The 22,751-nt window shown below is 41.2% G+C and overlaps 1 protein-coding gene across 2 annotated transcripts in view; it reads left to right on the plus strand.

Moving 5' to 3' along the window:
- The window catches only part of NRP1 (neuropilin 1), a 144,882-nt gene that overhangs the window by 117,606 nt on the left and 4,525 nt on the right, over positions 1 to 22,751 (plus strand). Inside the window, exons 11-16 of one of the 2 annotated variants that reach the window (XM_080937264.1) lie at positions 2,736 to 2,840; positions 9,496 to 9,555; positions 14,923 to 15,060; positions 19,597 to 19,868; positions 20,300 to 20,396; positions 22,258 to 22,308. In XM_080937264.1, coding sequence (XP_080793390.1) covers positions 2,736 to 2,840; positions 9,496 to 9,555; positions 14,923 to 15,060; positions 19,597 to 19,868; positions 20,300 to 20,396; positions 22,258 to 22,308 — 723 coding nt within the window. The remainder of the gene's footprint in view (positions 1 to 2,735; positions 2,841 to 9,495; positions 9,556 to 14,922; positions 15,061 to 19,596; positions 19,869 to 20,299; positions 20,397 to 22,257; positions 22,309 to 22,751) is intronic. The other variant, XM_080937265.1, reaches the window with a different exon arrangement.

Consider the following 22,751-nt stretch of genomic DNA (forward strand, 5'->3'; position numbering starts at 1 on the left):
CATCAAGACATCCTGGACAAATTTCGTAGGCTTCTGGGAAGAAACAAAGTTTGGCCTGTGATAAAGTGTATGATATGATAGAGTCTACAGAAAGATGTTCCCTCATTTCTCAGATTATCATATGAAGGTCACATGAAGGTCAAATTCAAACCCAAAATTTTATCTGGGATAAAGGTGTTGCGCAATTTGAGTTAGTTATTGTACCATTTGTAGATTGATGTACTAGAATTCCCATCTGCCTTAGATTTGTATATAAATGGGTAACCTTACACCAGCTTTTCTACCTTCAGGTCCTTCTCTGGGTTACCTAGGAGAATGGCTGGTGTTGGTGCCCAGATGTTAATCAACTGAGCATGTGCTTAAAGTTGTAGCAAAGAAGGTTTTTTAATATCACCTTCCTTGGGTTTCAAAATTATGTGTGTGTTGAGCTAACCAAACATAATTACATTCCTGAGCACATTAAATGCCATATAACTTTCTGAATGTACTATAGGATTTTAGACTATCAATCACTACACTGCTGAGTAATTCAAGGCTACTTTTCCATGTATATTTAAAACCAGGCCTTGTCTTCCACCCTTTTCTTAGTCTTAGCTTCCAAGTCTCTAGTCTTAATCTCCCAACTCTGCAAGTACAGACCAAAAGTAACCGAACACCAGGGATCAAGTAAATGACAAAGAAGCAGTTATCAGCCCTGACCAACTGTAAAATGCTCTCATTCAGAGTACTGAGAGATGTAGTCCTCTGGGAAAGGAAAGGTGGTGACCTGAGGCAGGTGCTTCACCCTGATCCTGGAAGAACTGTGATTTAGGAGGTGGAATGAATGGAGGGTTGAAAACACTGAGCCTTGTGGCAGTTTGCCAGTTTCAGTTCTGAAGTGAGGAAGATGGGGGACCTACAGCACTACCCTGAACCAAGTTAAAAAAAAAAAGATATCTAGGAAAAAGCAATTCTACCACTTCTTAATTCTCAGGGCAAGAGTCTTTCTATTCCTTAGACCTATTCTCTGATTTTAGGAAATGAGCACCAGGATCAAGCTTCTTAGTGAGCATCTGAAGGGTGATCAGAGAGATGATGAAGTCCAACATAGTCTTGAAGGACTGTTTCTCCTACTTTGAGCACAAACTTCTTTTTTAACAATAGTTGAAGACTCCCAGAGTTTCATATTGGGAAACTGAGGCATAAAAAAAATGAGTTACTTCTTACTCTTTATAATGGAACCTAGCACTACTTTGGATCACTTCTAACATGAAGCTTCTTCTTGTAAGCACCATTCACAATGAGAAGTCAACAGAGAAGGCAGAGCTTAAAAGTATTAAAAGTAGGAGGTTATCAAGAACCATGGTAGCTGAGGGACAACAGTTACATGAATGGTCAAAGCATTCTGCTGAAGCAGTGATGGCCATGAATAGATCCAGAAGTGTGTGCACAGCAGATAGAAGTGTGTGTAAGTGTGTGTTTAGATGAGTGTGTACATCTGTGTTGTGGGAGATAAAAAAAACTGAATTTTATGAAAGAGAATAAGGGCCACGTAAATGGCACTGTGGGTAAAATTTTTGCCTTTCAAGAATTAGGCCAGGGGTTCAATTTCCAGAACCCATGTGAAGAAAAGTTGGGCATGGTGGTATGTGTTTGTGATCCTAGCACTAGGGAAGCAAGACAGGCAAATTCCAAGAACTCACTAACCAACTAGTTTCACAAAGTCCAGGAGATGGGCCTAAATAGCACATATCATCTGAGCATGATGGTTTCCTGACTATTCTTGGGTTCAGGGCTTTGGGACAGTAGAAACTCAGCTCCCTCCACCTCTTAACTCTGTTCAGTTCTTAAGCACAGTAACAGTGTGAAGTTCTTCCCAATAAAGCAGCTGTGACTGGTAAATTCCTCCTGGCCAGGGCTGGAGAGGAGATACACACACTCCCATTCTACTCCCAGCTTCCTACCTCAAAGAACCTGACCCTTATCTTTTGTCCTGAAATGTGAAATACAATCCCCAGAACTGTAAAATATTAAACAGATTGCAAAAAAATGAGTAACAGGTTGAAAAAAATAGACTGGACCAAATTTGAAGGACTTCAAAAGCAGTCTCTGATTGATACTGGCTACTTTTCAACTACAAATTCAAAGATACAGGGGGCTCAGTCAGCAGTGGAATGCAATCCCAGGAGAAGCTAGACAGGCAAGCTCACACACCTGCCTGGGATGGAAGGTCTCAGGTTGGAAGTTGCTTAGAGGGAACCAGAACAACTTCTGAACAAAGAACAGTGCAAGGCTGAGTATGAGGTGATGATCCTTTGTGCAGACAAAAAAAAGTGTGAAACAAACTCAGCAAAATAGTCAATACTGAGTCTTAGATAGACTTTGTGGGTGTGACTTCTTAGTACTTTAGGAATAGAAGGAAACATGGCCTAATCTCTATCATGGGGGATCTTGATTCCAGGGTCATAAGTATCCGGGAGAACTCAAGAGGTTTGCAAGGGGAAAAAAAATGTTTATATAGATAACTATGTGTTTGAGTGATCATGCAACAGGTGGGGATCAAACACCTGAGCCCAGTAGCTCATTCATTCTTTAAAATTCAGGAGTATTTAGCTTCCCAAGAGAGAGGCAGAACATGTCCCTGCCCTCTACACTACTCGTTGAGTTTACTGCACAAGTCTTAGCAGCTCCAACTACCCAAGCCTCGAAAATGGTTCTTCAGAAGTTTGAGAAGTAATACTTGGATCTTGTTTCAGCACCTACAGCTGGACCAACCACACCCAATGGGAACCCAGTGGACGAGTGTGATGATGACCAGGCCAACTGCCACAGTGGCACAGGTGATGACTTCCAACTCACAGGTGCAGAGCCCACCCTCATCCCATCATTGTGTCTTGTCTGTCTGTGTCCTCTGTGTGCATGCTTCTCAATCATGGTGATTGATGGCAGGGTGCTGGCATGGCCCCCGGGGAATGAAGCCTTGCCACCTCACATGTGGCTTTGTTTTCTCATGCCACTCCTAGCAGTTGCAACTGTTTTCAGAGCTGGGTGTGTTGAGCTCATCTTCAGTCAGCTCTACCCACTGTAGCAGCATGCACACCACCTATCCCCAACCACACACTGAAAAGCATTCACTTTCCTTTCCTAATGAAGAAACAAATTGTTTGGGTGGAGACTTTATCCAACAGATTGATCAAATTAGACTTCTAATTTTAATGCAGCTTTTAAGTTAGGATTTTGTAAATTATTTAATATTGAGATTTACTAAGGCCGGATCACATCAGCCCTGCTGGCAGATGTCTCTGGTGGGAGCGCACCAGTGTCTTGGGGTTTGCCCACTGTTACTTTCATGCCGCCCAAAACCACAAAAGCGATGAAGAAGCCTTTCTTTCTTCTCAGAGTAGCAGAGTAAATTAAGAAATGCAGAGATAGAATTTTCCACTTCAAAATTGGCCAGGGCACTAAAATTTACACACTGTTTTTGAAAAAATGTACACAGGACCCTTAAGACTAAGTAGGATAGAAAATATGACATTTTGTATAGGCATGTGCTTGTGTATATGTGTTGACACACACATGTGCTTTTGGAAGTCAAAGGTAGACATTGAATGTCTTCCTCAATCTGTTCCTTTCTTATGTTTTGGAGCCAGAGTCTTTCACTAAACCTGGAGACTCTCTAGTTTGGCTAGGCTGGCTGACCACTGAGCTCTAAAGAGTTTCCTCTGTCTACCTACCTCACATGAGGGTTAAGGACATGTATTTCAGTTCCTAACAGTGTTTTAAAAGCCTGTTTTGCTTCTTATTCCATGCCATATGAAAAACAACTATACTGGATTGAAACAGACAAGGACAGCCACAAGCTGCAGAGACACAACCCTTTCCTGGCTCTCAGGAGAGTCCATACTGGACAGATGTGGTTTAAAACATGCAGCTAGAGCCTGGAAACATGCTAGCTTGAAGATCTTCAGACTTGTGCCAGACCTTAATGCACAATCCTTCTTAGAAACTGTTGGTGACAATAACAAATGTCAGGAAGCACCAGGGCAGGAGAGCACCCATAATGTTGTAGTGTAGGTAGTCTACAATGCAGGCAGCTAGTGGATGTCTGGCCAACTGTGGTAGCTGCAATTGGCTTGGGGACTAAGACATCAGGCTAGACTTGACATGCATCTCAGAACATATACACATAGGACAGTTGTGCTTTGACTTAGTGGTTATAGAGTGACAGATATGTGAGAATGGATTCAGCTTTGCCCTGACCAGGTGGTGTTGCTCACTGCCTCTCAGGAACACAGAGGATGGGGACCTTTCTGAGCCAAAGAGAAAAAATGCCCATGACATAGGAAGAAGTCTGGCCCTTAGTGAGCAACATTCCCAGCTACAAGAGGCCTGAACAGAAGAACAAGTTTAGGTTGATGTCCTTTACACAGACACAGGCCAATATTGCCAAATAGAGATGCTTGTGGGATTGACTTGCACTAGGTGCCCAGGCCCTCTGGTAGGTACCCAGTGGGTTGGACCTCCACTCCAGCTTGCTCTTCTTTCTGATCATGTGATTCCCCCATTTTCACTGCAGCATTTTCTTTTGGGTTTCATACATATAACTTTTTATGTTGGTGCTAGAAAACGAAGGTCCTTAGGCTTGTGCAGCAAGTACTTTGCTGAACTGTCTTCCCAAACCCCTTGACCCAGAGCTCCCATAATGAATTTTAATGAGCAAAATTGAAGGTGTTATCATGTAATTTCCTAATACTGCAAGGCTGATGGCTAAACACATTAGAACAAAAATTTAGGGAATGTCCCTTGGTTCATTTTCAATTACTTCAAAATCTCTCCTCTAAAAGAAGGAATGAGCTCTAGACTCCAGGGTAAAATGCAGGTTAAAAGAAAAATCATCAGCCCAGAAATGTAGCACAGCTAACAAAAACTTTTATAGTCCTAACCAACTTGAAACTGTTGCCCTCCAAATTTCCAAGACAATCACTTATCATATTGCTATGGGCTATCAATGCAAATCATATGTATAAATAGCCACAAGCCATAAAACGTTGTTACAATTAATGCAGAGACATTTTTACATCGGAAAACAAGCTCTGTGGCCGATATAGAAAAAAGTTCTATCCCCAAGCCAGACCATATACAATCTTCCCAGAGTTGCCTATAAGCCAGCTACCCCAAGCCTCAGGGTTCTGTGGACCCAGCACAGCCTCAGTGAAGTCTCTCATAAAAAGGAGACAATTCAGCATCACAGTACACCCTTTTCAGTTGCCCTATGTGGAGGGCTCTTATCCCTTATAAGCCCTAGAGTGGTCAGTTAATATTGATTAGAAACAAAGGCTCAGATTTACCCCTTATATCCTAACAAATGGTCTTCTCATTTTTACATTAGTTCATGACTGAGCTCACTGAAGCTGGAGTCTTTGAATGAATAGGGCAAGGCTGTTAGCCTGGAGCAAAGCATGTATGAGGCAAGCGGTGCACCCCCAAAAAATGTGTCACTCAGAGTGGAAACAGTGACAGCCCTTGAGAGGACAAGGTTTTGTTTTACCTACAGTGCTGAAATGCTTTCGTCAGTAGAGGAAAAAAATGTCCTTCTTAATTTATTAAGTTACCATGGCAAGAAAGAAAATAGAGTTTCTTAGGCTAGTATGTCTCAACAATTCTAAAAATCTGTGTCCATAGCTAGACTCTCAAAGGCTGACTATGTGCAGCCCACAGCCCATGAAGAACACAAAATCTTATTCACTCTCATATTTCATTTTCATTGGTTATATTAAAGTCAAAACTAAAATGTGTGTGTGTGAGTGAGTGAGTGAGTGTGTGTTTGTGTGTTTGTGTGTGTGTGTGTGTGTGTGTGTGTGTGTGTGTGTGGTATCACTGTTTTCCAGGAAAGGGCAGTGCTCACATAAAATCATTTTTAAGAATCCAGTTAAACCAAACTTTCATCTGTAGAATCTCACTCTCTGAACTCACACATGCCTGCCCCAGGTAACTTTCTACATAAAAAAAAAAAAAAAAAAAAAAAAAAAAAAAAAAAAAAAAACCATGCCTCCTAAACTCACACCTGACCCAGTTAACTCTCTATATGTAAAACACACACACACACACACACACACACACACACACACACACACACACAAATCCTGAGCTCACCTAACAAAAGCACCTCTAAACCCCTAGGGCAGTGGTTCCCATCTTGTGAATCCCCAACCCTTTTGACAAAACTCTACTCCAAAATTATTTGCATTATGATTTATATCAGTTAAAGTAGCGATGGAGGTAATTTTATGGTTTGGGGTCACCACAACATGAGGAACTGTATTAGAGGTTGCAGCATTAACAGGGTTGAGAACCACTGATCTAGTCAGCATAGACTCACATCACCCTTTTGGCTAACTGTGACCGGTTTTATGGCAAGAACTATCAACTTTGGCTATCCAGTATAATAAAAGCCAGCAGGAGTTTTCTCACTTAAACTCCAAGAGCAGGGCATATAGAAAAAAAAGCTGACTCTCTCTTGAGCAAGTACTTATCCAGTCAGGATATTTAGTCTGTTCAAATTCTCCTGGGATGAAATGTCTGGATATAGAGGGGAACAAATACCCCGGGAAAATACTATTATTCACAAATGATGATGACATTCAGGTTAACTGTGCCCTGTGATAGGAACTAGAGACCTTGTGTCTCTATGATTTCTGCCAAAGTTAAGATTCACCCCTGAAGTTGCTCAACTGCAAACCCTTTTGAAAGGCAGTGGGAGGTGAAATTTCACCTTGAGCCATGAGGACCCAACAGTGGAATTCAGCTTACAGCCTGTAACGAAACTGATCATGCGTATCAGATATGAAAGTGACTGTTCACCTTGAATCTCTCTCTCAGACTACTGGGGACAATATGCTAATGTATTCTGGCCTCCATCCAATCCTGCCATTAGAAACTCCTTAACTCACAGTGCATCATCCCTCCTTTCCAGTGCTGCCTACTTTATGGAGGTCATGTATGTGCATGTGACCCTCCTTTGGCATTTGCACTCTGGGACTGGGACATGCTAGTGCAAAGGATCAGCTCGGAAACCTCACAGTGTTCCAAAAGCAAAATATTGCACCTCTGTAATGCATCACAGAATATTTAATGTGAATTCTGGTCTGTGGAGCTGTAGAAAAGGACAGAGATCATTACAGATCTTTATGAAATGAGGCAGAACACCCTGCAGCCTATCTATGCCCCCACCCAAGTAGACCAGGGTTTATACTCTAGAATAAAGATCAATTCCTTAGGGCTAGAGAGGCTTAGCAAATAATGCACTTACTACAAAATCGTGAGGACCTGAGCTCTGCTGACAACTGCCCATAACTCCAGCTCTATGGGATCCAATGCCCTCTGGCTTCCACAAGTATGCAAGCACATGTGTGAGCATGCACACACACACAGAGAGAGAGAGAGAGAAAAAGAGAGAGAGAGAGAGAGAGAGAGAGAGAGAGAGAGAGAGAGAGAGAGAAAGAGAGAGAGAGAGAGAGAGAGAAGGAGGGGCTCAGTGCATTTAAAATATACATAATTTAAGAAGGTAATGTGGAGATCAATTTGAAAACCACTCGATGCTGACCCCTGTCTACATCATATCGATATATACATATATATGTGTGCATGGTAACACAGAAGATTCATTACCTACACTAGAGTCTGTGTGGCAAAAAACACTCAAGAAGAATGGCTCCCTTAAACCTCTGAGTAAAAAGCAGCACAGCACTGTTTCCCAGACCCAGTGAGTCAAAGACTCATCTGAGAAGCTCTGGAAAATAATTTGTTTCAAGGTTTTTTTCTCCCAGAGATTCCGTTCCCACTGAGGTCCCAGAGGAGATAAGTAGGAAACTACAATGAGTAATCAAGGTTATTCTTGTGGCAAGTTTGAGAACACTGTTTAGGGGCCTGGGAGAACTTAGTAGAGCGCTTGCTACACAAGAATGAGGTATAGTGCCATGAGCTTGTAATTCCAACACTGAGGATTCAGAGACAAGGATCCCTCAGGCTTGATGGCTAGCCAGCCTGGCCTAACAAGAAAACTCCAGGTCTTAGAGACAGACTCCATCTCAATAGTCCAACGTAAGATTGACATCTGAGATTAGCCTCTTGTTTCTGTACACTGGAGCACACACATTCATGGACAAGTATACTTATGAATGTGTCCTCCTAGGCAGGCACCACACACACACACACACACACACACACACACACACATGTGAAAAAACACTACTTAACACAGCCTAGACTGATGGTGAGTGGGGAAGGCAGAGCAACCATGCAGAGGAAAGTTAATGTCTGCAAAAGGCTGTAACCCATGCCCTAACAAGAGATTGCCAAGGAAGTCCCAGGCTGAATCAAAGCTGAAAGTATTCATGTAATTACCGTTCAATCCTCACCTCCCTCGGAACCCCTTTGCCTTCAGATACTTCCACCACTTCTCCAAAACATTCTGAGCAGAGTATCTGTTCTTGGAAAAAAATAAACAGCTATACCAAAGGAAAGAATAAAACAGGAAGAACCACAGCCATCCATTTCAAACCTTCGGTTTTAAAAATACCTCATGGAGACTGGTCTCATGATCTTCCTGAAGGCACACTTCTCAAACTCTGGAAACTATTGAATGTCTCAAGGTGTAGGACAAGTTTAATACTAAGTCAGTGAGAAGGGTACAGCCATGGCCTTTCACTCTTGAAACAAAATGCTATTTTAAGCCTTAGAAAAAAGTCCCTGACACCTCATGCCTTCTGGATGCTTTAGGATAAAACATGCCAGGATGTATGGCATTCTTGAAAATTGCTACAAGAGTTTTCACTACCACAGCCATTAAAAAGAGAGATATAAGTTAATGTATTTGCTAATTAACACAATTTAGTGCATGTGTGTGTGATATTGTGCACCATAGAGACAATGTTTATTTGTTCATTTTTAAAAAGTCGTAAACAAATGTATAAGTTTTCTTTTTTAAAAACAATGCTGTTAGACTATGGATCATTTGGTAAGGGGCTTCCTTTAAAGCCTAAGAACCTGAGGTCAGCCCCTAAAATACACACACACACACACACACACACACACACACACACAGCTGAGCATAGCAGCAACAAGCTTGTAGCTGGGCTATGGGTCCTTGGGACTCACTAGCCAGCAATCTAGACTACTTGTGTAATCCTGTTTCAACAGAGCTAAGTCATATTTCTGACATGACACCTCAGATTATCTTCTGGCACCTACATGGGCATACCCCTGCACACTTAATGTGAATCTTCACACACATGTAAACATACACAAAACATACATAAAATTAGAACAAAACAATCTTGTGGTAATGTTGTTTGAATTAGGCATTATGGTAGACCAAAAATAGGTCAAATGTGTTTGGTCCTGGCAGTAGCTAAGGTAAGAATTTTCTATGGAAATGTGTAGAGATGTGAGCTTGTAACATTGTTGCACACTACCTCTGTTTTCTTATTTTGGTATGCTGCTGCTCTTATTTTTCAGGAGGCACCACTGTCCTGGTCACAGAGAAGCCAACCATTATAGACAGCACCATCCAATCAGGTATCAAAATCTAAGGTGTCTATATTCCATGCACCCTTCCAATTCCAATCCCCAAAAGAGCATCACTGAGATTTCTGGCTTCTTTTGCTCTAAAGGCCTAGGAGAGCAGCAAAGCTGTAAAAGCCACATGCTTTTGGTCCCCAGTAAGCCCCAGTGAACAAGGGTCCCTTCCTCATCAGTCATTGCTGAATGACAAGTCCCAGCCACCCCCTCCCCCAGGGAATTGAGAGACATACTTTGTTTAATTGCAGCACAGCTCTGATGTGGCCTGTGTTTGCAAACTAGAAGAAGGAAATCTCACAAGCCACAGCCTAACTATTTATTTTCATCACCACGCTGCAAAAAATCAAGAAGCGCAAAGTTTGTCTGTTGTGCCTGCCACAGAGTTGGCAGTTTTACAACAGCACTTACAGAGGGTGTGCCACAAGACTGGCTCAGGAAACCAAGGTTTACACTGTGCCTGGGCAGAGAAACACCCTGGGAGCATCCCCCTTATCCTCTAGCTCAGAGGAAAACCCAAAGACTGTGTACGCCCAATGGTGTGGGTTATCAAAGGCATGCCCTCTTTTGTTTTCTGTTAGTATTCTGTGACATTCTTCCCCGCAGACTCACATGAAGGGAAGCAGTTGTATAAGCAACCAGAGGGTATTTTTTTCTTTAAATACTTTGGAGTTAATCATTAGAGGAAGGTGAGAGGGTCAGCTTCCCAGAATCTTCCATCTCCTTTATTGAAGTTCACTCAGCCTTGGCCTCTGCAGTCATTTATTAATGGACCGTGTGGTGTGTATCAGTGTTTCCTCCACACTGGCTGCCTCACAGAGGACTAGAAAGGACTTCCCTAATTAGCATGCTTCCTTAAAGGCCACTGTCACCGTTGACCTGATTAAACTGCAAAGCAAACTTCTGCAGAACTTTCTCCCAGTTTTCAGGAGTTCAGCTGACAAAATGCTTGCTCCCACATAGCCCAAAACCCCTCAGACATTAGGCAAAAGAACAGTCATCTAAATCCTCCAAATGCTGTGCTCCTGCTCATATCTGTTGTAACTTGACTTTGGGGCTTACAGGCTTGGATATTGCTAGGCCTTGGCAGCCATAATAAGCTAAGTTTGGACACCCATCCTCAACAGGTCATTCAAACAAACAATAATGGTGTCAAGCAGAGAAAGACAATTTATTCAATGCAGACACACTGGGAAGAGGTCCAGTGACCCTCAGCTCCATTTCAGAGAGTCAGATGTGGGGTTTATGTTTAAATAGAGAGCAAGAGGTATGCCATGAGCCTGTGTGAAGTTCTCAGAGACCAAGTTCTCCCTCCAGCTGGCCCAAGCTTCAGCCTTCCTCCTCCCAGAATGAGATTCACAGGGAAATTCCAACACTGTTTTAATAATCTGATGACAAAGGGAAAGACACAGCGTGTGTTTGCAAATATTTTACTCTAATCTGTCTGTTACCAGGAGGAAAGTCTTGGTCTGCATGTCCCAAGTAGAGCTTCTCTGTGGGGGGTGAGGCTGTGGGACAATGGCTCTCAATATACTGTCTTTGGCCCTCTATCAGGAAGAAGATGAAGTGAATATATGTATGTAGTTTTGATTAAGCTATGTGCATTTTAGCTGCTTATCTAGTGTATTCTCTTGCCAGAAGTGATTAGAAGCACCATGAAGTAGTCTCTCTACTGCTTCATTAGTTTCTCTTCTTCCCTATTAAATGAGCATAGCTATCTTCAAAAGGAATGAAAATGAGGGTTATGGTGACACATTTTGTTTCAACCAGACATCTAGGTCATGCTTGTGAAGGTCTTATAGACAAGGGGCTGGAGGCCCAATCTCAGGGTCCACCAAAGTCAGAGGGCAGGTGTACAGAGCATGAATCAATAAGATTTGTTGCTACCACCATCTAGACAAGACTGGTCCAAACAGCCTGGCTGATCATAGAGGCAGACAATGTCTATATGGTTCCCTGTTTATTCCATTGTCTGTGTTATAAATCTGGTCTTCACCTCCTCATTGAAGGGTTATAAACTGTGTAACCTTTAAAAGCTATCTGTTCGTTGTAATCTTCTGGTTAGGTAACTGCATGGTCTTAAAGGGAGGAAATGTGCTTGCAGACAGGTATATCTCAAGGTGAGGTTGACCACACCTAAAACTTGATGCATACAGGCCTCTCACACTTCACAGGTGGCCTCAGACGAACCCTACATCTTCATCAAAATTCTTTTTTTCTGAGCAGTTGCAAACTAAGTAAAATCTTATGATTCTGTTTTAAGGCCTGGGTGGGTACCTCAGTGAGTATATGCAAGAACTTGCCCCTGATGTGCAAGCATGAGGACCTGAGTTCAGTCATTAGAATCCACACAGAAACAGGGTATATGGATCATGCATGGAGGTGGAGACAGGCGGATCCCTACGTGGCAAGTTCTAGCCCCCTCCCCCATGAGAGCTGATTACAAAAGAGGATGATGCCGGAATAATAACATCTGAAATTGACCTCTGACTTACACATAGACATACACATGTGCATGAACATGTGTACACATACACACACAGAGGAGAGAGATTCATCTTAAAAATTCTGATCAATATAATAAACTCAGCAGGAATACAGTATCCCTATACTGCCTAGGTTGTCATTAGAGGCATAAAAGGCTATTTATGCTTGGTTTAATGCAGTTCTCTTTGCAAAGGACTTTCACCCTCTGAGGGTCTTTTCACATCCCCACAGCAGCTCACAGTATGCTGGTGACTTATGATTGTGTGGACTTCCATACCCCACTTACTTGGACTTTAGGACCAGCTGATGAACAAGCAGTAATCATACTAGATAGGAACCTAGACTTGAAAATTAAATCCTTGCTTACATCCTGTGCTTAATGACCCAACTGCAGGCAAGATCCTTTCAGCAACGCAGCTGGCATCTGCTCACAGAGACCATAAATTTGTTTTAAGTTCAGAATATTGTTTCCTGCTATTTTTAAGAAGGGATTTAGTCCAATTATTACTATTGAATTTAATGAGAACTGTGCACAACTCCGGGGCCTGAGTAATAATTTAAAAGCTTAGCTGTCAGGGTCCCTGCTTCTTCATATCTTTCCTTCACTTAACTTTCTTCTCTTCTTTCTCCATTTTTTCTTTTTCTTTTCTGATCCTTATGCAGGTCTTTGTTTTTGGGTTTTTTTTTTGTTTTGTTTTGTTTTTGTTTGTTTGCTTGCTTGCTCACTCGCTTGTTCTTTCCTCCAAAAATGTTGATACTTTGAATGTTTGAGCTCCACACTCTGGATCCCAGACCCTCTGAAATGCATTAATTTTTTTTTAGTAAATAAGATAGCCATACATTATTAAAACAAGACAAATAGACAAAGAGGGTTTAATACCATGGAGGATTTTGGTTAAATTTTAGGGCTGGCCAGGTTATTGGAAGATAAAGTTGGACCACTATCTACTGAGAAGGGAAATGCAAGAAACATCTTTCTCCTTGTTCTGGCTGTTTCTAAAATGCCAAATTCACATGCTTTACAATGTCATAAGAATGTTAGCCAACATAATGCACAGTGTGGTTTTCTGGACCAGAGAGCAAATTTTATGTGTTTGCAAAGTAGATGGAACCACTTATGAAGCTTTTCTGCCCTCTTGCATATCTTACAAAGCAGACTGAAGCAAAAGTCAAAACTTCACACTTTCACATCAACATTTTCCACCACAAGGTTACACAACAGGACATTCCAGGACAAAAACGTTGACCAGGCTGTCTGTGAAAGTCAGTTTTGTTGCCTAAGGGCGGTAACATCAGGAGAGATTTTTAAGCCTTTATGAAGTTCCACTTCATGCTTCAGTACCTTACACGTGAAAACTCCCTCTCCCTTGATACTCAAGATGTCCTTTTGCACTCACTGACTATGTGCAAATGCTCACATCATGTGACCAACTTCTCTTTTGGCACCAATCCTGCCCACCCTTTGAGAGGTCACATTAACTCCTGATTGTTATAAGGATTTACATCCCACTTCCTTCTGATCATTCATATAGTGTGTTCCTTCCAAAATCTGACACTAGCACTTGAAAAGAATTCCTTGGAAACCAAAACATGCAAAGTAAAACATCCTTATTCATTTAATAAATCTTTCTATTAAAACTCCTTCAGTGAGGATGGGGGGGGGGGCACTGGAAGGAACTGAAAGAGCAATTGAAGGACTTTTTATTAAACACTTTGGCAAGTTAAAGAAATGCTCAAAAAAAAAAAAAAAAAATGTGGTCTCTGCCTGACCCTACGACAGCCCATAATAGCAGGTTTTCTTTTATTGTATGCAAGTCTTTGAGACTCAAGTTGGACACCCACCTATGATGTCTAACTAACTCAATATTGCCATCTTGTGGACGACTAATTTCAGGCTTGCTCTACCTGGGGACTGGACAAAGATCTCATCTTCGGGATTGTTTTTAGCCTCTGTTGACTCCTCCCCAAACAAAACCTTATTACTGATTTCTTTTTTCTTTTTTTTTTTTAATACTTCTAAACTCAAGATCCTTTCAAAGAACTAAGTTGAGCAAATGAAAGGCTTTTGGTTTAAGGAGCAGTAAGGTCAGATGCCTTTCTGCAAACCTGGAATGCTTTCAGCTTCCAAAGGAAACATTTGGAAGGTTTTTAAAAGCATTTCTGAAGAGTTGATGTTTAAATGAATTTGGGCTGCATGTGACCTCAAATTGAGGTTTTAAGTGGGGTGAATAATTTATATGCAAATTTAGAAATTCACCATAAATAAATAAATAAACAAATAAAGACTTATTCTAAAATTAATTGACCTGGTGGAAAGCACAGAAGAAAGAAAATAATCTCAGCAAAATGGTTCAGTCATTCTTTCCTGACACAAGGTTTGGGCATCAGCTAGTGGGATGAGAAGTGAGACTCAGGCTTCCTGCCAACTCACATCCCAGATTCAGACACACATAACTAATCTCTAATAAGATTCCTATAATTGATACTTCTTAATTTTTTTGGTTAATCTTCAATAACATTTTTATTGACTATTGTGCAACTAGGGAAAATAACACTCATGTTCTGTACACAAATACCTTGGGAAGTTGTCTTCCTGGAAACCTCATGTAAACCCAATTTGATGGGCAATCCGTAATCTTTTCAAAGATGGACAAAAAAAAAAAAAAGAAGAATGAAAATGCTAAATGTGACTTTGCAAACATTTTGCCATGCTCATGCATCTGTTAGTTTCTTAATGATCCTGGATTTGGTAGATTTTCCATAGCTTTAGAACAAATATGGAATTTTTTTTAAAAAAATGATGCCCAGGACATTATTAATGACCTTCCTGATCCTGGTGTTAATTCTTCTCTTATGTCTGTCTGTCCTTCCCTACTGAAGAGTTCCCGACATATGGTTTTAACTGCGAGTTTGGCTGGGGCTCTCACAAGACATTCTGCCACTGGGAACATGACAGCCATGCACAGCTCAGGTGGAGTGTGCTGACAAGCAAGACAGGACCCATTCAGGACCATACAGGTAAGAGCACCACCATGGCTCCATCTTGACAGGTCTTTGGTTACCAGGGAAGGTTCCTGACACCTGTAACTTTATGGATGATAAATACTAGAAGCAGTCACTCATGTTTCCTTTTTCTGGAATTGTCAAGGATTCTTTTCTTAGTGGAAAGAGGCTTGGGCAAGAAGAAAAATTCTGATTGAGTCTGGCTACAGGTTGACCTTCCTAAAAGACAAGTGAGCAAGGATGGGGGAGCCATGTCAGGTCAACATTACATATATTCAGTGAACTTGGGCTCATTATAGTTTTTTCCAAACTTTTACTGAGGACAACTTTAACCATTTCAGTAGTAGGGAATGAAACAGCTTAAAACCAAACATGGTACATGCTGGCAATCTAGGTATGCAGAAAGGGCAAACAGGAGGATTAGAAGTTCAAGATTATCTTGGCTATACACTGAATTCCCGACCAGCATGGGCTATGTAAGGCCTGTCTCAGAAAAGAAACAACTGCACGGTGGACACTCTGTGCATAATCACGAGTCATCAGTGGTATCTGCACCCTACACCCTGCACCTATGATCCCCAGACACACTACAGCATCTCCGTCCTTCTTCTCTGTTACCCTGAAGAGAAGGGAGAACAATGTGGGGTAAGACTCTTACAGGAGGTGTCTCTCAACCTAGTCCATCTTCTCCAAGCTCCATATTCCAGCTCTCAACCTGTACTTTTCTTCTACAAGGAATTCCTGGGACAGGAATGAGTTTCTGACAGCTAATTCAGTGTGTTCCTTCCCACCCTGATCCTAGTTTCTTTACCCTACATGAGGTTCTTACACAGACACACACACACTATACATACACCACCACCACCACTATCACACTCCTGAACTATATTCAGTGGAGGTCTGTCAAAAGACCCCTAAGTTGAGTATATGGGATACTGAAGGACCCCAGAATTCTCATATGCCAGCCCAGGAGGTTGGCTGGCTTGTCGGCTTCCAGATGGGTAGGAGATGCTCCACCCCTTTTCCATTCTGTTGTTCACTTTTACACAGTGAACATAATCGCAGAGTAAGCTGAAGAGGCCTCTTTCTGTCATGGCCACCTCCTTTCCTAATGCGAGTGACAAGGAAATTGGATAAAATTGGACTCCTTCAATTCCAAGACACTTTCCATTGAATCTTAAGACAAGCGGTTTTAGAAAACTTAAAATACTTTGACTGTAAATGGCACCGTACACATAAATGGCATCAGATTAACTAAATGCAATTAGCCAAGATGAAGGCAGTAATGGTGGAAAAATGGATGCAAAGTGAAGTGAAATGGCTCAGTAAGACCTGACATTCAAAGAGGGTGAAAAAGCTGTGTTAGCCAGAAACAAAAGCTAAAAGGCTCACAGAAGCAGAGTGCTAATTGAGAAAATGAAGACACAGTTCCCGACCCAGAGTCTGATAAAGTGTCTGAGAGGGGAAACACCAGCACTTTCTTTGCTGGGAAATTGGACGAGGAGTATGTTTCTTTGATTCATAGTAGAGAAGGATGATTCCTTTGGACTGTACGGCCTCTTTGTTCTCCCAGTTGCTGAGACTGACTGGCAGCTAGCTCTACCTTAACGATAAAGAGCCTCTGACTGCAACAGAGAAATGGGATCATCTGAGACAAGCAGGCATGCCTGGGACGGAACTGTTAACAAGGAACAGTCTAGATGAAAAGACCCCCCCCACACACACACACACACATGCTAACCGTCATGAACGTGGGCACTTACTAGATATTCATTTTTGTTTTGTAAGGCTAAGACTCATTCATGCCAGAGCTGGCTTTAAGTTCTCACTTGTAGCTGATGAGAACCTTGAACTTCTTTCTAATCCTCCTGCCTCTGCCTTGGATTATTAAGAATTATAGGTGTGAGCCACCAAATTCATATGATGCTAGAGAATAAACCCAGGATGTCATGCATGCTAGGCAAGCATTGCACAAACTGAAATGCAACCTATCCTGCACTTTTAATAATATTTGGAAGTTAGGTACAGTGGTGCTCACTAGAATCCCGGCCCTCAGCATGAGGACCACAAGTTCAAGGCCAACCCAGGCTGAAATTCCTTCTCAAAAACAATGATAATGATGAACTTTAAAAATTGAATGTTGAAGCATTTTTTAATTATTACTACTTAAAAATTTCTAATTTTGAATGTAAAGGAATTTTACACTGGACTTTGTGCTCTTGACTATAGAAATAGGTCTATGTGCCTCTTCATAAATGATTCCAGCTTTGTTCACTGAACAAATGTTGTTTGAGCAAGTCTTTTACCCAGCAAATGCTGTGCTCAGGAATGGAAATATAGGTATAATTAGTTTCCATATGTACTTCACATTAAATAGCATATTTGCATAAACTCCACCTACATTTACCTCTAGATAAAAAGATCTCTGCTTTAATTATAGAACCTAATATAACACAAATTTTATGTGAATAGTCCTTACAGTGTATTGTTTAGGGGGGAAATGATACTTTTTCAATACGGACATAATTTAAAATATTTCTTATCTGAAGTTGGTTTAATCCAAAAGTTTGGAACTCACCAACAGGGAGAGTACATTGCACTCAACCATCTTGTCCAAAGGACTTGAGCATAGACTTTTTGCTTTCCATAATGTTCATGGATGCAGGAGAATTAGGAAAAGGGCTTGATGTCTGGCTGGAGGGTGTTCAGGGGCAGAGGAATGCTTTAAAAGTAATAGAGAACCCAGTGAGGACCCGGGAGTTGGGTCTACAGTAAAGTGCCTCTCATGCAAACACAAGAACCTGAGTTCAGGACTCTAGCACCCACATAAAAGCCAGGTGTAGCCTTGTGTACTTAAAATTCTATTGTTGGGGAGACTAGAGGATCTTTGGGGCTGATGGTCAGTCAATCTAACCAAATCAGAGACTCAAAGTTTACTGAGAGACTCTGTCTTAAAACAGAGTGGAGAAATAATTAAGGAATACTCAGCATACATTTCTGACCACCACACACACACACACACACACACAGAGAGAGAGAGAGAGAGAGAGAGAGAGAGAGATATACACATGATTCAAATGGTTAGGGAAATTAATGGATCCACTCACTGACTTAATAAGAGCATCTGAGAGCTCGTGTTGATTGCCTAGTAAAGGAAGAGAGCTGCCTACTAAAACAGTTAGACACCACTGAAATAAAGCATGAGGACATGCCCACACATGCACAGTGAAAAGGTACCTCATAAGTTTACAAGCCTGTGGGCCAGCAAAGGAAGCACCCTGCTGCCCTCTGAGAACTGAGCATCACATTACATTTCCAGTTACATCATGTAAGATGTGGAAGTTTGTGATTCTTATTCATAGAGCAAAAGGTGGCCAACAGGTTGTATGTTTAGACCAGGTGGAAGCAAGAACAGTCGTTCCCACTGGGGGTGATTAAAGCAGACCTAACAGCAAGTCTATGGCGCCACAAACGTCACCATTGCCAAAACAGCATGTTCAAATGAGCCTCAGAAATGTAGACTTGCTTCTCCTTAGGCCAGAAGCACAGCAAACAGAAGCAAGCTCACAAATGAAAATCAAACTCTTGGGCACACTTGAGAAATCCATAGACCATTAACATGAACTAGAGGTAAAATAAGAACAATTTTTAAAGATGTTTAGGGATTGGTGAGATGGCTCAGTCGGGGGAGTGGGGGAGTGCTTTCGTTGTAAACACAAAGATATGAATTCAATCCCAATCTTTTTAAAAAATCAAAAACAAACAAACCAGGTGTGGTGACTTATACTTGTTTTCCTAGCTCTAGGGACAGGTGTATCTCTGAAGTTTGCTGGCCAGCTAGCCTATCCTATTTTTGCAGTTGTAACTTGTTAAGAATCTGTCTCAAAAAAACAGAGTGGTTAGCAACTGAAAAATAATACCCAAGGTTGTTCTCTAGCTCCTACAAGCATAGCATGAGCCTCTGTATGCATGCATGCCCTTGACTATAGAAGCAAGCATGTGCATACAGGTGTGTGCACATATACACATACATATGCATATATACACATGCATATATACACAAGAATATATATACATATATACATAATATATAAATATATTAGAAAAGTGCAATAGCAAAAATAACACATTAAGCAGCCGACAGGTTGCTTACCAGAGGACAGTGTTCAACATCTCTGCTAATGCCCAGGGTATTTGAGTGTATATGGATGTTTTAAAACATTTTAAAGTCAGACACTTTCTTCAAAGTCTGCAGATAGACTGTGCTTACACTCTACCTTTGATAGTATGAAGACAGATAAAATTTGTAGCCTGTTTCCCTGTGATACCATGATACAGGTAAACAGTACCCAGAGTCTATTTAAAGCCTCTTTGAGCAGGGCCACCAGTGCCTATGGGGTTCCCAATAATTGCATCTATTTTCTCCACTGGCTGCTTGGTTCCTTGGTACACAACCTAGGAGGATGTGTTTATGGGTAGTGCTTGCCTGGAGAGAGAAAAAAGAACTGTAGATTTGGCTGGTCACCCTGACACAGAGTTTTGCCTCAGCAGGAGATGGAAACTTCATCTATTCCCAAGCTGATGAAAATCAGAAAGGCAAAGTAGCCCGCCTGGTGAGCCCTGTGGTCTATTCCCAGAGCTCTGCCCACTGCATGACCTTCTGGTATCACATGTCCGGCTCTCATGTGGGTACACTGAGGGTCAAACTGCACTACCAGAAGCCGGAAGAATATGATCAGCTGGTCTGGATGGTGGTTGGGCACCAAGGAGACCACTGGAAAGAAGGACGTGTCTTGCTGCACAAATCTCTGAAACTGTATCAGGTATGAACCCTTCCACAAAGGGAGGGCTGGAGTTTTGGGACACTGGGATAATGTATGAAGCTCTTTACCACCCTGAACTCTTGCCTCTGTGATGGTTGTGTTGGTGACATATCTCACTGTCTCTTACATGACAGCAGGGAAAAGAAAAAAATTCTTCATCACAACTCATTTCCAAGATATCACAGATACTATCCCTTTCATTTAAATATTTTCTTCCCTTTTAAAGTTTGTCTTATGAAAACTGCAGAAGTTGGAATTATCTCTGCTACTGATAGAGAAAAATAGTGAACTAACTTCTGTGCAATCTCATGAGTTTAACTTCACAATCTCATGAACTTATGCCAAATCTTTCACTGAAAGAATGTTTGCAAACACTGATGCTGAAGATGGAAGTCTAAACTACTGTGAAAACAATCTCTCTCTTTTTTCAGGTTATCTTTGAAGGTGAAATTGGAAAGGGAAACCTCGGTGGGATTGCTGTGGATGATATCAGCATTAACAACCACATTTCTCAGGAGGACTGTGCAAGTAAGGGTGGGTTTGGGCTAGAAGGATCCTTCGCTTGTGATTAATTTTGCCTTGTCGTTTAGACCAAAATTCGCATGCAGGATAAAAAGGGGATAAGTGTAGGTCAGTTCTTTTTCACTTACTTCCTGTCTACCTAGCCACTCAGAAAGTCTGGTTGACCCCTCCAGAATCTGAAGACTGTGGCTTAGACGTCCTGTCTGGTCTGTGGTAACATTTTGATGGGAAGTAGAACACTCAGATATCTGGACTATTCTGATATCTGAGTTTGGAAACAAAACTGTGGGCCTTTGAACATGTTGATCACAGAGAATTTAATTAAGATTATATTGTCAATGAGTCGTGGATACCAACATCCATCATTGCATTATAAATAAGTAGCTGCTTCTGGCTCTGCTCTAGCTGACGTGACTTGGCAGGTAATGGCCATTCAGAGATCTGCCTAACAGGGTTGTCATGATGGCCTTCTACAATCCACAGATGAAAGTCAGACAGAAAAAGCCAATTCATATTCCCCAGATCTTGATCCATAATTACAAATAGCATCACTAATGACAATGTAATAGCACAGTAATTAGTCTTAGGCTCCATTTGATACACTGAAACTTTTGTTATATATCATTACATAATAGTCTGTTAATTATAACAGAATGGAATAAGCCTGCTGGGCAAACTGAAGACAAAGGAGGCCTGTTGGCTGCAATGGGTTTTGGTCTTTTCTACAACTTACAAGTCTTTTATTATATAATACATTGAATATATGTAGTCCTTAAAGGGGCAATAATTTGAAACCATCAACTGAAGAAACTGAAGGGGGAAAAACAGTAAATAATGGTCTGCTTTTCATTCTCCATAAAGAAACCTCTTCAATGCCACCCTACCCAGCAGCTTCACAAAATCATATAGTTTAATAGTTCATCTAACATTTGTAAATTTCTCAGTGTGCAAAGTGACTTATACAGGGAATTATATGGACATTGGTCTTGTGAGCCTTTTCCTTTGGTGGTTTTGCCTACTTAGATATACCAATAAAGTGCTCTGAAAGGGCTGGTGTGGGACAAGCTGAAGACCTAAGATAGGCTAAGTACAAGGATTCCTAATACCCAGGCATAGTAGCACACACATGTAATCTCAATACTGGGGAAGAAGTTACAAGTAGATCCCTGAGCACCTAGGTCAGCCAGTCTACCTGAGTCAGTGAGTTCTGGGTTCAGTGAGAGATCCTATCTCAAAAATTTAGATAAAAAGAAATTGTAAATCAACATTTGATGTTAATATCTGGCCTTTATGTGCACATATGAGTAATTATATATGCTCACCAAATATATCTCATTGAGCAACCTAGTCACAAAAACTACTAATACCAACTACAGATGAGCCACTCATCTGTACATGTTTACAAAACTTATTTATTATGTGCTAGACAAGAATTTGAATTGAAGAATATAGGATTCAGGACTATTCCCAATCCTAAGGCTCTATAGAATTTATTATTATTATTTTTGATAAATCACAGGAGGAAGTTTCCTAGCTCAAAGAGGCATTGTGCTATATCAAAGGTCAGTTTAACACAGACCAACAGTAGGAAGCAACCATCAACACATACACCCTCATAGTGATGGCTCCATTCTCACTGTCTTTCTCATTTTTCACCAGTCTTACACATTCCACATGCCAAAACCTTTCTCCCTCCCTTTACAGTGTCTTAACAGCATTCCTGGGCCATGTAACTGGACATTTTCCTATCTGAACTATGGAAGACCAGCAGAGGGCTTGGAGGGTTTCTGTGCAGTTTGTGTGTATCCTATCTGTTTTATTTTATTGACAGTTTAAACATCTCTTCTCATTTTCTTTTTCTTGTCAGAACCAACAGACCTAGATAAAAAGAACACAGAGATTAAAATTGATGAAACAGGTAAATTATTCTTACTGATCAGCCTCTTTTAATTTTCTATGGTTCTTTTTTTAAGTTGTTTGTTTAAAAAAAGTCTCTAGAACACTAATACACTCATGTATCCAGGCAGTTCAGATAAAGGGAGTCCTGGTGTTTGGCGAGTGGGTATGGATTTGAACCATTGTCTGTCCCTAGCTGCCTAGGGGTGACACTGTGAGGTTGTACTACCAGGAATGAGTATGCCCCATTCCTCCCTGCCTGAGCTTTGTCACTGAAACACAATCGCAAAATTGAAGAGACTATTCATATAATCATTTGAAGCCAACAAATTCTTGTGTCTGTTTCCCTCCCAGGTGAGGAGGGCAGAGAGCTTAGCTTCTTTGAGGATCTCGTCCTGTTTTTTTCCCCTAGCCCCACAGTCTGTAGTGACATTGAGGATAGAACCTACTAAGAAACTACTTTAC

Source organism: Micromys minutus (assembly GCF_963924665.1).
Source record: "Micromys minutus genome assembly, chromosome: 24".
In the NCBI taxonomy this organism is placed as follows: domain Eukaryota; kingdom Metazoa; phylum Chordata; class Mammalia; order Rodentia; family Muridae; genus Micromys; species Micromys minutus.